Genomic DNA, 12,658 nt, shown 5'->3' with positions numbered 1-12,658 from the left:
ACAATCCCAGAGGGGGCCCTTTGCGGGGGGGGGGGGCGGGGGAGCAGCGGGGCCCAGGCGCACTCACGACTCCTGCTTCACTGACTTGTTCAAAACCGCCGTGCGAGCCAGTCTGCAGTTCCCAAGGCAGACGTTAAAGCAAAAAAATGTCTCCAATGTTAAAAGGAATCTAAAATACAAGCAGGCACTTCCAGTGTTTAGAACAAATAAAACGCACCAGCATATTAAAATGTAAACCGATGTTTACGCCTAACCTCTGCAGGTTCGGAGTGGCTTCTATTCCGGAAAGTCCGGTGAGGAGGTTGGATCCGGCGGAAGCCTGCGTCTGCCAGGGCGGCGGGGACACCTCATGCAAGTCACCGCGACCGGGGCCCACTACGTGCTATTCTACACAGGTGAGCCGGGAGGCCCACGGCCCACTGCCAAGGGGGAGGCTTTGGGGGGGGGGGGGGGGGGCGGGGGGGTCGGCTCGCAAGCCAAGGGAGGCTGCCCGGCTGGTGCTCCACCCGGCATGGCTCATTCTGCCACCTTTCCCTTGGCTCAGCAAACACGCTGTATGGCTACTCCCTGAAGGAGCTCTACACCATGGCGTCTGGGTCTGAGGGCCACGGAGAGACCAGCCTGAAGGAGGACCCCCAGTGGCAGACGGCCATGGACGAGGCCACGCACCGTGTGACCTTGCTCAGGTACCGGCCCCTCTGGCCTCCTCCTACGGCTCCCGCCCTGAGAGCCTGAAGGCAGGAGGAGGAGGAGGAGACGAAGAGTGCCCAAAGCAAGTGCTGTCTGTCCGGCACGGGACGAAGCTGGGCTTGTGGCAGAGGCAAGGAAGAAAGGGAAGGGCTTGGAGGAGCAGGCGTGGGAGGGGGCCGCGGGGATGAGCGCCACAGCATCCGGCTGGGAGGGCCCCCGTCTGGACAGGGTCTCCAGGGACAACGCCCCCGCCCCCCAGCAGGATCACTCGGGAGGACCGGTGTGTGTGAGAACACAGGACATGCTCCAAGTGACTGCCTGAGTGGAGGAGGGGAACGGAGAACGCCAGAACCCCCTCCGTGCAGCTGTCACAGGCAGCACACTCAGCCGCTCTCGTGGTGGCCTGCAAGGGCGTCACGGGAGGCTGACCCGGCGTCTGTTGCTTCTCTCTGCCCTTCCAGCTCCGGAGAGATCCGCCGTGTGATGAAGGTGCTGGGGAGGTCGGGGACCGACATCCTGCTTGTGAGATCAACCACGCTGGAGCTGCTGGACGGACAGCGCCTGGGCTCCCGGTGGGCCAGTGACGTCATGCCCCCCATCCAGAGGTCAGGGTGGCCCCGGAGGGAGGGAGGGAGGGAGGGAGGCGTCTGCGACCAGAGCAGGACCACCGAGCTGCCCTCTCTTTAAAAATCTGAATGTGTAATGTGTTGGCGTCCACCCCCTTGAGCAACTTCTCGCATTACAACGGGGCGGGGGGAAGGGCTGGGAGGCCAAGGAAGGCCCCCACCCTTTTGAACATCAGCAGAGCCCTGCTGGGTCCGGACAGTGAGGGTCCACCTGGTCCAGCATCCTCGGCCAAGCGGTTCTCCTGGAGGGCCAACAAACAGGACACAGAGGCCGAGGCCTTCCCCCGATGTTGCCTCCTGGTATTCAGAGGTTTACTGCCTCTAAATGTGGAGGTTCCCTTCAGCCACTGTGGCTAGTAGCCTCAGATGGAGCCCTCCATCCCTGTTTAAAGCCCGTCCACAAACGCGTCGCCATCACTCTGTCCTCTGGCAGCAAATTCCACATTTTAATCATTTGTTGTGTAAAAAGGGTATTCCCCTGTGCCCATCCTGAATCCGCTGCCCATCGGTTTCATTGGACGCCCTCAAGTTCTAGCACGTTGGGAGGGGGAGGAGGAGGAGGAGGAGGAGGGAAAGTTCTCTTTGTCCACCCTGTGCATCACCTGATAAGCCTCTGTGATGTCTCCCCTTGGTTGTCGCCTCTTTTCCTGAACTGAAGTCCCAGGCTCCTCTCCCTTTCTTCGTAGGGTTGGGGTGCTCCGTCCTCTGGGTCATCTCGGTTGCCCTCCTCCTCCTCCTCCTCTGCACTTTCCCCAGCTCTGTGGTGCTCTTTGTGAGGCACGGGGACCAGAACGGCTCACAGGATCCAAAACGAGGCTGCACCCCAGATTGGTACAGAGGCATTAGAATACCGGCCGTTTTGTCTTCAGCCCTTTTCCTGATGGTCCCTAATGTAGACGTCCATCTTCTTCACTGCTGTGGCACTTCCATGGAGCTGTCGGCTGTGACCCCAAGATGTGTTTCCCTCTCAGCAAGCCCGGACCCCCCATTAGCGAGGACTTGAAGTTGGGGGGGTTTTTTGTCCCAGTGTGCCTCACCCTTATGCTTCCCCACACTGAACTTCATTGGCCACACTGCCGCCCGCCCACCGAGTTAGTGGAGATCCTCCTGGACTGTCGCTCTTCACCGCCTGCCTTGGTTTTCACCATCCTGAGTCATTCTGTGTCACCTGCCCTCCTGGCTCCCCCCCTCCCCCCATGCTGCTCACCACCCCCATTCCAGATGGTCTGTAAACAAGTTAAATAGGATGAGCCCCGATAGCGACCCTTGTGGGACCCCCACGATTTCCTGCCCTCTCTTGTGAGAACTGTCCGTCGATCCCTACTCTCTGCCTCCTGTCATTGGACCTTTTTTTGATCCGTTCTCTTAGACCGTGGTCAGCTTACTCCAGGGTCTTGGGTGAGGCGCCTGACCAAAACACATGTCCTCTTTCTCTTGTCCCTCTTGCAGTGAGCCCGTGCTTGGATCCTTCGCTCCTGATGAGGTCGCTATTGTCGTGGAAAGCAGAGGGGCACCCGGCCGAAAGAAGGTTTGTGGAGAAGCGGCTGGGTTTGGCCTTGCCAGTTTTGTGTCAAGGTGAAGTGCGCCGGACTCTAATCTGGGGGAACCGGGTTTGATTCCCCACTCCTCCTCCACTCGCACCTGGCTAGAAAGACCTTGGGCAAGCCATAGTTCTGATAAGAGCTGTCCTTGAAAAAGAGCCAGTTCCTGTCCAGAGCTCTCTCAGCCCCACCTCCCTCACAGGGGGTGTGGGGAGGGGAAGGGAAAGGCGTCTGTAAGCCCCTCTGAGACTCCTTCGGGTAGTGAAGGGCCATGGGGTATAGATCCAGTCGTCTCCTCTTCTCTCTTGCTGCTTGGGTTCAGATGGCCACGCAGTGTGCCACGTGCTGTCAGAGGAGTCTTGGCCCTTCTGTCTCTTGCCCGCGACACAGACGGCAGGGGCCTTTGAGCTGCAGCCTCACATTGGCATCCTCGGGGGGGGGGGGGGGGAGAGGCCTCCACCTTCCTAGCGTCAGGCAGGGATGGCCGTTGGGGTCCCGGCGAGGGCTGCCTCAGGCACTCCTTCTGCTTCACAGATTCTGATTGTGGAGAGCAGTTCTGGAGACATTAAGTGGGAGCTGGACCTTCTTTCGGGAGCCGGGGCTCCCACCCCAGCCACGCTGCCCACTGCCGATCACAGGTCCCTCTTCTTCTTCTGGGGCGACTACCAGCCGGGCAGTAACGGAACAGTGAGTGTCGTCCCCCGGGGGGGGGGGTCTGCCTGCCTGCCTGCCGGGCAGCAGTGCCTGGGCTGAACCAGGGCGGGCCACATGTCCAGGTGTCCTTCCAGCTGCTTCTGGGTGTGGGGGGGGGGGGGCCCACGCCATTCTTTAGGGGGGGTCCTGGTCTCCCCATTCAGTTTCTTTCGGCAGACTGCCTGCCCCAACAACACTGCAGTTTTAGTGGTTTTTAGGTTAAGTATCCAAATACGTATTAAGAGTACCAAGGACAATTACATTAAAAGTATGGTGATGTAGTAGAAAACACTATTGCAGTGGACATGTATGGTTAAGAGGAAGAAGGTATTAAAAACCAACAGGCGAATCCTCTATGTAAAAGGAAACCCAAAAGTATGTTGGGGGGAAATGCCTAAAGAGGTTTGAGAAGACTGTGGGTTCGGATCTGGTCTTTGGCTCCTGGACCCCCTCCCTCTCTCTCCCCCCAGGAATCAGAAGGGCCCCCCCAGAACCTCTACCTGTTCCACTCCTCTTTCCCCAACATGATCCTGTGGATGAACAACAGCACCGAGGCCATTGTGGTCTTCCAGGGTAAGTGTGCCCCCCCCACAGCCCCCCCAGACACACACACAGCTGGGCAGTACTGACACTCACTCCCTTCTTCGCTCTGGATTCCAGCGGTGCTCTTTGAGCGAAGTCGCCACGCCTGCTACGTGCTCCTGACCGGGCCAGAGACCGGCAGCGGTCCTGGACTGGTGGTGCTGTCCAAACGGAAGCTGAAGGAGGATATCGCTGGCAGCCACGTGATCTGGCTGAACCAAGTGGCCCAGGACACGGATCAGAACATCCGGGACCGCTTCCTCCGGATGCGATACCACAGCCCCCGGTGAGCGCGCCCCAAGGCCCCCGGCCCAGGCGGAGGGTTCCTGGAGCAGACACAGAGAAGATGATGACCGTGGCGGAGGCTTCTGAAGCCACGAGAAGGTCTGGGAGGCATCCACACCTGGTGGGCGGCTGGCCCCAGGGCCTGTGGGGGCGGAGACGAGTCCCTTTTCCTCAGGCCCCCCGGGCAGAGCTTGGCAGCACCTTCTGGGGGGGGGGGAGGTTCCTGCAGGGTCCTTGACTTCAGGTGACAGGCGAATACGTGGCCCCTTGGCTGGCACTGGAACCATCGCAGGAAGATGTTGCGGAGAGCCAGATTTCCCAGGGGCCTGGTGCAAGGTCCACGCACACGCCCTGCCCACCCGTTCCTGCATTCTCCCCCCTGCATCCCATCGGCCTCTGCGGAGAGCCAGGCCAGGACCCGTTCTCGGGCCGACATCTCCTTGCTGGGTGCCTTGTCTCCGGATCCTGTGGCAGCAAAGTGGAAGACTCAGCGGAGGGAGGGAGGGAGAGAGGAGCAGCCAGCCCCCCCCCCCCCAGTCTGACCAGGCTGCCAGAGGAGTTCTGCGTTGCTTCATCCTCCTCCTCCTCCTCCTCCGGGGCAGGGCTGAGGCACACCTGGCGGCTTTCTCCTCAACGGTGAAGGAACTTTCTCTTGTTTTGCCCTTGATTGGTGTGAACTTTGGTCATAGATGTCGTCTCCGGAATTGCTTCCGGGGCATTCCAGAGCTTGGTCTGACAGTTCCTGTGGTTTCAGTAAACCTTTGATTGCGACCCTAACGGCAGGAGGCATGTCTCTGTGTGTGTGTGTGTGTCACAGGACAGGACCACATGGAGGCCTCTGTGCCCTGTGGCTGGACCTCCAGAGCGACCGGTGGGCCAGTGCGTGAGGCAGGCTGCTGGACTAGATGGACTTTCACTGGCCTGATCCAGCAGGGCTCTTCTGAGGTTCTTCTTGCTTGTATCAAGCTGGGCAAGGGGAGACCACATGCTGGAAGGTCGGCCTGGCCCGGGGTTGCCTTCAGGAAGGAGGCGGTGGAGCCAGCAAGGGGTGGGGGTGCCCCAATGAAGTGTGCCCGTGGCCAGCATTGGACCCACAGCCCCCCGGGGGCACGACGCATTTCTCCTCCCTGCCTGCCCCGAGTGCTTCCGGCTGGGCCCAGAGCCGCTGGGGGATTCCTCAAGGCAGCCTGCATGGTGCGGATGAGCAACGCTCCTGGCCAGCGGAGGAGACAGAGGCCTGCCGCAGAGCATGCTGGGTGGGAGCTGGCCCTCTCTCCCTGCCTTGCTGCCTCTCCTGCCCATGCCTAGCTGTTCGTTTCAGTTGGCTGGCTCTTAATCTGCCTTCCCGTCATGGCATCCTAGCACTAAGGGGGCAGAGTCCTCCCGGCCCTGCCTCAGTCATGGCACTTCCAGGCCCTCCTCTGCTGGGCGGCCGCTTCCTTCACCTCGGGGGCCACAACTGACAGACAAGCTGGAAGACGTCCAGAGAGGAGGGCAACGAAGATGGTGGGGGGTCTTCCGGAAACCAAGTCCTACGAGGAGAGGCTGAAGGAGCTGGGTCCGTTTAGCCTGGAGAGGAGACGATCACCATCTTCTAAGTCCTTGAAGGGCTGTCATTATAGAGGATGGGGCAGAGTTATTTTCTGCTGCCCCAGAAGGTTGGACCAGAACCAACGGGTTGAAATTGAATCCGAAGGGTTTTCGGCTAAACACCAGGAAGGACTTCCTGAGCGGTTCCTCAGTGGAACGGGCGTCCTCAGGAGGAGGTGGTGGGCGGGAGGTTTCCAGGCAGAGGCCAGATGGCCCTCCGTCAGAAATGCAGATTCTGTGAACTGAGGCAGATTGTGAGAAGGGAGGGCAGGAAGGGTCGCCTCGGTGCTCAGTTCTCGTGGCCCTTCCTGACACGCCCAGGGAAATGCTGACCGCCACTTTGGGGTCAGGAAGCCATTGCTCTCCAGGCCAGTTTGGCCCCAGGGACCCTGGAGGTTTCCTTTTGCCATCTCCTGGGCATGGAAGAGTGATCACTGTGGGTGTGGAGGGGGAGGTATTTGTGAATTTCCTGCCTTGTGCAGGGGGTTGGACTAGATGACCCTGGAGGCCCCTTCCCACTCTCTGATTCTACCTCAGGGCCTGTTCCAGCCGCCCACCAGGGCATGAGGGACCCCTTTTTCCTCCAGGGGTGTTGTGGGAGATGGCCATTCAGAGAGCCAGAGCAGGCCCTGAAGGCCGTGGAAGAGGTCTGACGAGTCCCAGACCCAAGACCTGGAACCCCATTCCTGAGGCCTCCTTCCCTAGCCAAGCTGGGGGAGGGGGGAGTCCCTCCAGTTAGAAGCCCCTTCCGTTCTCCCGCCACGGCCAGGAGGGCGGGGGGGGGGGTTTGCCTCCAAGTAGTTGGGGACCAGCTTTTTTTCGAGGGGGGGGGGTTGGGGCGCGGGGGAGGGGGCGCTGCACCCAGCAGCACAGCGGCTGCCAGAGGGAGGGGTCCACAGGCACGTGCACCCCACCTCCACGAAGCACACGGCCAGAGCTCCCCAATGGGAAGGTGACCCTCTGGCCCTCCATTACCCCGCGGCAGGGGCAGGACGGACGGATGGATGGCGGGCAGGGGAAGATCCTGGGAGGATTTAGCTTTGTGAACTGGAGAGCCCTTCGTCTGTTGGGGGGGGGGGGCGGAGCAGCGTGGGCCACACTTTGCTCAGGGCCGGCAAAGGCAAAGGGGGGGAGGAACCCCGTTTGTGCCCAGCAAGCAGGCTCCCTCCCCCGCGTCCAGGCTCTTCCATCCTGGGACCACACTGACTGGAGCAGTGAGGCAGGTGTCAGCATGGGGGAGGGCTGCAGAGGACCCCTGCACCTGCCAGCAAAGGGGTGGCCTAGCTGCTGGGGGGGGAGGAAGGCGGGGCCAAAGGCCTGGTCCGGCAGCTCCGTGGAGACCCCCTCCTCCGTCCCTCCTGGCAGCCAGGCCCCCTCCCCGCTGGTTCCAGCCGCTAAGCCTCTCAGGCACACACACACACCCAAACGCCAGATGAGGCCCGGAAATCCTGGTGGGGGGGTCACAGAGGAGCCATCTCTCTGCCAGCAGATTTCCCAACCCGTGGATGTGATGTACACCCCACCCCGGGACATTTAGAATGCTCCATCACTGCCCAGATTAAGTGAGGCTTTATCTGATAAGTCCTTTTTCAACAGCAGCTGAGCTTGCCCAGAGGAACCCCCCCCCCCCCCCCCCGTTTGGGGGGTTATAAATCCCAAGCAAGGGAGGGGGAGAGAGAGCCGCTAGGGGGAGGATGAGAAAGCGGGCACCCCAGGAGGCGTGGGACCCCCACCCCACCCACTCCGCTTGCAGGCTCACCACCAGCAGCACCACCACCACCCCGTGAAGCTTCTCCAGCCCCACTGCCTCCCTGGCTGGTCCCCTGGCTCTAATGTATTAGAAGAATGTTTTATTGTTGGTCTTTATATTTTTTGCTACATGCTCCTCATATTCCCTTTTTGCCTGCCTGGTCACAGACTTGCATTTTATTTGCCACAGCCTGTGTTCCCTTTTATCAACCTCACTGAGACTAGCTTTCCACCGCTTAAAGGAATTCTTCTTACCCTTTACAGCTTCCATCACTTTGTTTCTTAACCGTGCAGGCTTTTTTCAATACCTATTTGTGCCTTTCCTAACTTGCGGTGTATATTTTTTCTGAGCTTCTAGGATTGTAGTTTCAAATAGTCTCCAAGCTTCCCCAATGGTTTTGACCCTTTCTACTTTTCCTTTCAGCTTCTTCCTCACAGGTGGAGTAGCAGGCTGGTTGCGTTTCACTTCTGCCAGACAGTCAAGGATCCGGGGACATTTTGCCCCCTGAAGGGGCAGGGGCGAGAGCAGGGAAGGGGCAGGGTGCTTCTTCCGTGGGGCGGCGGCACGCAGGGGCTCCGGGATGAGGTGGGGGGCGAGTCCTGAGGCAAGAACGCGTGGGGGAGTGGGGGGCATACTCCCCCCACACACACACACACAAAATGAGGCAAGGCAGAAGGAGGGTCCGGGGCCTGCCTGCCTGCCTGCCTGGTGGGGCCGTCCCATCCCTTCGTCGACACAGATCCCCGGCTTCGTTCTGGGTGGGGCCGTGGGGGCCAAGCTCTCCCCGGGCTTGTCCGGATTCAGGCCAGAAAGTCCGGAGGCTCCAGGCCGCCTCTGCTTCTCTCGTCCACCTTGATCTCGTGGTCCCCGGAAGGCAGGAGGGCCGGGCTGGGGCTGGAGTGGCGGGGCTTCCGCATGAAAGGGAACACCCTGGGTGGGGGACAGCAAGAGGGCGGGGGGCTTAAGCCCCAGAGTCGCCCTTCAGCCGCTCCCGCCGGCCCCCACTGCCCCCGTCCGCTGCTCACCGCTTCTTGGTTTCCGGGGGGATCAGGGCCTCCGCCAGCAGGTTCTTGTAGGTCTCGGACTTCAGGAAGCGTGGGTAGGAGTCCTTGGGGCGGGGGGGGGAGCGCAGTCACAGTCCGAGTCCAGCAGAGACCTCCCCCACCCCCCGCAGGCCTGGACCCACTCCCCCCCAGGCACCCAGCCGCCATTTGCCCCCAGAGCCGCCGCCGCCACCCCTCGCAGGGCAGGTTTTTGGGGGGGGGAGGCTCAAGCCCGGCTCCGGCACCTTCTTCATGAGCATGTAGATGTGCATTTGGGCATCGTCCATCACGTGGCGGTGGGGGTTCCTGATGCCCTCCAAAGTGCGCTCCATGGTCTTGCTGTCGATGTTGACCCAGCGGGTGGCGCTGGGTGCCAGGAACTGCCTAGAGATCAAGATGGGGCGGGCCCCTTACCAGGGGTGGGGAGGAGGCGGGGAGGCAAGAACTGGCCCAGGCAGAGGGGGGGCTCCTTCGCGGCTCTCGCGGGTGGAACGGAGGCCTGTCTGCGAGCCGGCCTGTCCAGGCGGGTAGGGAGGGGCTGGCCAGCGAAGGCATATACCCCCAAAGACAAAGACATCCCCACCACCACCCGACACTGAAAGGGAGCCAGACCCTCCCCCCTCCCCAAAGACCACGGGTCAGTGTGTCTCCCTTCCTCCTCGGGTGGTGGGAAGCCACTCACTGGTAAATCGAGTCCACCATCTCGCCAATGCGCGCTTGCTCCCCGTGGCGCAGGGCCTCACAAGCCTCCCAGAAACTCAGGTTCTCAGCTGGGGTGGGGGGGGGGAGAGAGAAGAACAGGCCGGGAAGTGCCCTCCCCATGGTTGCTCTGCTGCCTTCGCCGCCTCCTCCCCCCTCCACAAATCTCCTGTCTGGGCAATGCGGGGGGCACAGCTGCCTCCCCCACACACACCAAGAGCTCCTCCTCTCAGCCCTGGGGCGGGGGCCCCAAGGAGAGCCCCACTCACCCCCCCCCCACTCACCGCTGAACTCCTTCTGGAGGAACTCCAGGAACTGCCCCCGGCCCAGGAGGTCGCTCAGCAGCTCCTGGAAGCTGAAACTCCAGCGCTCCACCCGCAGCTTGGTGGGCACAGAGACCCTGCAGGGCAGGGAGGGAGGGAGGGAGGGAGGGAATCTGACCATTCTGGAGTCTAAGATCCTCCCACTGCCCAGCACCGGGGGGGGACTCCAGATTCCGTGCCCCCTCCCCGGCAGCACTGCCGGGAGCCACGCAGCTACCTTGGGGGGGGGGCGGCACTCACGTGGGGGCGTTCATGGCCCAGTACGTGGTGTCGTCTGTGATCCAGGGGTTGCTGGGCAGGCAGCCGGACATGATGGGGTCGTGGGGCACATACTGATCGTTGAACTTGATGTATCTGCAGAAGACGAGCAAGGGGTGGGCACTTCTCCCTCCCGACACACCCCAGCAAAGTGGGCTGGCGGGTCGGGAGTCAGATTCTCTAGATGGTGGAGGGATCCCTCCCATGAACTCCTCTGAGGAAGGGCCAGGTGGCAGAGAGACAGAGTGCTCTGCGCACCTGGAGACCCAGGCGCCCCCCCCGTCCCCTCCCCTCCCAGCAGAGACTTCCCGCTGGCCTCTCCCCCCCCCTCCCGTGAGCGTGGCCGAGGAAGGCGCCCTTTTGTCCCTGGCCCAGAGACGAGAGGCAGGCTGCTCTTCACTCTGGGGGGGTGGGGGTGGCAAGGGGCAGAGACGAAGACCACGTGCACACGCACGCACACACGCCGCAGAAGACTCACTCACCCTTCCAAGCAAATCGAAGACTTGACCCGGGTCCTGCTCATGGCTGCACGGCAGAAGCGGATCTGCACCCCCAAGAGAAAAGGGTGGGAGGGGCAACTTGGGGAGCTCTCAGAGACCGCTCAGCAGACAGTGGGGGGGAGCGTTCCGTCCAGCCCCACCTGTCCCCAGCCGCCCCTTGTCCCAGCCTGCCCGGTGGGGAGCAGGCCAGATTCCATTGGCCCAGGCTGAGACTCCACACACACACACACGCGCCCCCACTCGCACTCACCTCCTGCTTGTAGTAATCGGCATTCTTCACCTGGAACGGAGCAATGCGGGGGGGAAAGTTCAGAGCCCAGCAGCCAGGCCCTGTCTGCCCCACCCCCTTCTCTAGCCACTGAGGGGGGCCCCCGCCCCCTGCCCAAGTGCTCTCCCCCACCCCACTTGCCCCCTGGGCTCTTCCAGGCGCCCACCCCAGCCTCCACGGGCATCCTGCACCGGTGGTCATGTCGATGACTTACGTGGACAGACAGACAGGGCAGCACAGAGAAGAGAGAAGAGAGCTCATTGGTCAGCCTGGGGAGGGGAGGAGGCACGAGTACCTGGCCTCGGCGGAGCAAAGGAGGGCCAGAAACAAGCCTAGCCCCCCCCCACAACCCCCCCCCCAGTTTAGAGATGAGCTCTGTAGAGCAGAACAAGTTATCAGGCATGGCGCTGGGGGGCGGGGCAGAGTCCAGAGGGACGTTGGGGCTCCCCCCCCACACCTTGGCACCAGGCAGGGCAGCAGGGCGGGGAAAGCCCCCAAGGGCTCCCGAGAGGCCCTCCTTGCCCACTTCCCGCCCCCCAGGGCCAGAGAGGCCAGGAGGAAGGAGGGTGGCCCTGGAGCCGAGGGGGCCGTGGGCGGACAGGAGCAGGGAGCGGCCCAGGAGGGACCGGAGGTAGAATGCCAAGGGATATGGCCAGCTGGCCTGGAGATTTTCAGAACTAGCACACGGGGGGGGAAGGGGGGGACAATCCGTGAGCAGGCCGCAGCCTCTCCTCCAACCCCCCCTCCCCCAGTGACACGGGAGGAAGCTGGCCTTCCGCCGCCCACTTCTGCTCCCGCTCCCCCAGCTGTCCTCACCCGCTGCACCCTGGTCCCATGGCGGTTCCTTCCTTCTGGCCCAAGTTCCATCATGTTCAGGGATCCCGGCTGCAGAAGAAGACAGCAGAGCCCATCAGGGTTAGAGCCCGGCTTCCCTCCCTTCCACCTTGGCAAGCATCTCCAGGGACCTCCTCCAGAGCCCACAAGAGGCCAAAGCTGGCTGCTCCGGAGGCTTTTGCCCGGCCCCACAGGCAGGCCTGCCCTGCCCTGCCCTGCCCCACCAAAGAGGGCGGTGGGTGGAAAAGGCACCCCGCCAAAGGGGCTGCCAAGGCCCCTTCCTCTGCCCGGCTCAGGGGTGAGGAGAGCAGGGCGAGGGGTGTGCCGTGTGGTCCAGCAAGGTGGCTGGCTGGCAGGCAGGCAGGCAGGCAGTCCAGCCGCATCCCCACCCAGCAGCCACGGCCTCCCCCACCTACCAGAGGTCTGTTCACAAGCCAGTAGGCCTGCTCTTGGCACTCCGTGACAATGCGATCCCCCCTCCGCCGCTGCTTGGCTGCTCTGTCGGGAGGGAGGGAGCGTCAGGGCCTCCGCCGCTGCCGCCTCCCCCCCCCCCTTGGCCTGCCCCGCATCCCGGCCGCTCAGGCCAGCTCACCGGAGTTGCTCTCGCGCCTGCATGACCACAAAGTCCCACGCGTGGTTGATCCTCTTGTGCAGCTGGCTGTAGTCTTCCTGGGAGAGGCAGCGGGCAGGCTGAGCCAGGGTCCCCAGGGCAGGGGGCCGGCCAGCCACAAGAGCAGCAGCAGCAGCAGAGACCCCTCCCTCGTCCGCTTGCCTTCTCATGCTCAATGAGGTCCCCCTGCTTGCGGATATTCTTCTTTGCCAGGTAGATGGCTGCAAAAGAGAGAGAGAGAGAGAGAGTTGGCTGTGGAGGGACAGCCCCCTCCCCTCCTGCCCCTCCCCTGACTTGGTGCTGGCTGCTTACCATAGTCGAGCTCTGTGGCCGGCCACTTGGTGCTCATCCAGAAATACGGCGTCT

At 62.2% G+C, this 12,658-nt stretch overlaps 2 protein-coding genes across 2 annotated transcripts in view; one reads left to right on the top strand and one right to left on the bottom strand.

Moving 5' to 3' along the window:
- Positions 1–5,189, top strand: part of FAM234A (family with sequence similarity 234 member A) — a gene marked incomplete at its 5' end in the record, with an annotated part of 7,520 nt that extends 2,331 nt beyond the window's left edge. The window contains 7 exons of the mRNA XM_015409898.1: positions 263–395; positions 545–686; positions 1,152–1,295; positions 2,766–2,844; positions 3,392–3,544; positions 4,021–4,123; positions 4,211–5,189. Of these exons, the coding sequence (XP_015265384.1) occupies positions 263–395; positions 545–686; positions 1,152–1,295; positions 2,766–2,844; positions 3,392–3,544; positions 4,021–4,123; positions 4,211–4,422 (966 nt within the window). The remainder of the gene's footprint in view (positions 1–262; positions 396–544; positions 687–1,151; positions 1,296–2,765; positions 2,845–3,391; positions 3,545–4,020; positions 4,124–4,210) is intronic.
- A 3,010-nt stretch (positions 5,190–8,199) lies between these two features.
- Positions 8,200–12,658, bottom strand: part of RGS11 (regulator of G-protein signaling 11) — an 11,980-nt gene continuing 7,521 nt past the window's right edge. Inside the window, exons 12-24 of the mRNA XM_015409897.1 lie at positions 12,605–12,656; positions 12,455–12,513; positions 12,275–12,351; positions 12,099–12,180; positions 11,665–11,733; positions 10,831–10,860; positions 10,563–10,624; positions 10,063–10,176; positions 9,784–9,899; positions 9,483–9,570; positions 9,046–9,184; positions 8,783–8,865; positions 8,200–8,687 (exon numbers count right to left, since the gene is read on the bottom strand). Coding sequence (XP_015265383.1) covers positions 8,558–8,687; positions 8,783–8,865; positions 9,046–9,184; positions 9,483–9,570; positions 9,784–9,899; positions 10,063–10,176; positions 10,563–10,624; positions 10,831–10,860; positions 11,665–11,733; positions 12,099–12,180; positions 12,275–12,351; positions 12,455–12,513; positions 12,605–12,656 — 1,101 coding nt within the window. The 3' untranslated portion in view covers positions 8,200–8,557. The remainder of the gene's footprint in view (positions 8,688–8,782; positions 8,866–9,045; positions 9,185–9,482; positions 9,571–9,783; positions 9,900–10,062; positions 10,177–10,562; positions 10,625–10,830; positions 10,861–11,664; positions 11,734–12,098; positions 12,181–12,274; positions 12,352–12,454; positions 12,514–12,604; positions 12,657–12,658) is intronic.

Source organism: Gekko japonicus, unplaced genomic scaffold (genome assembly GCF_001447785.1).
Source record: "Gekko japonicus isolate JY-2015 unplaced genomic scaffold, Gekko_japonicus_V1.1 scaffold78, whole genome shotgun sequence".
NCBI lineage: Eukaryota > Metazoa > Chordata > Lepidosauria > Squamata > Gekkonidae > Gekko > Gekko japonicus.
The sequence above is the reverse complement of the archived record's forward strand: the minus strand, read 5'-3'. Positions and strand labels throughout refer to the sequence as shown.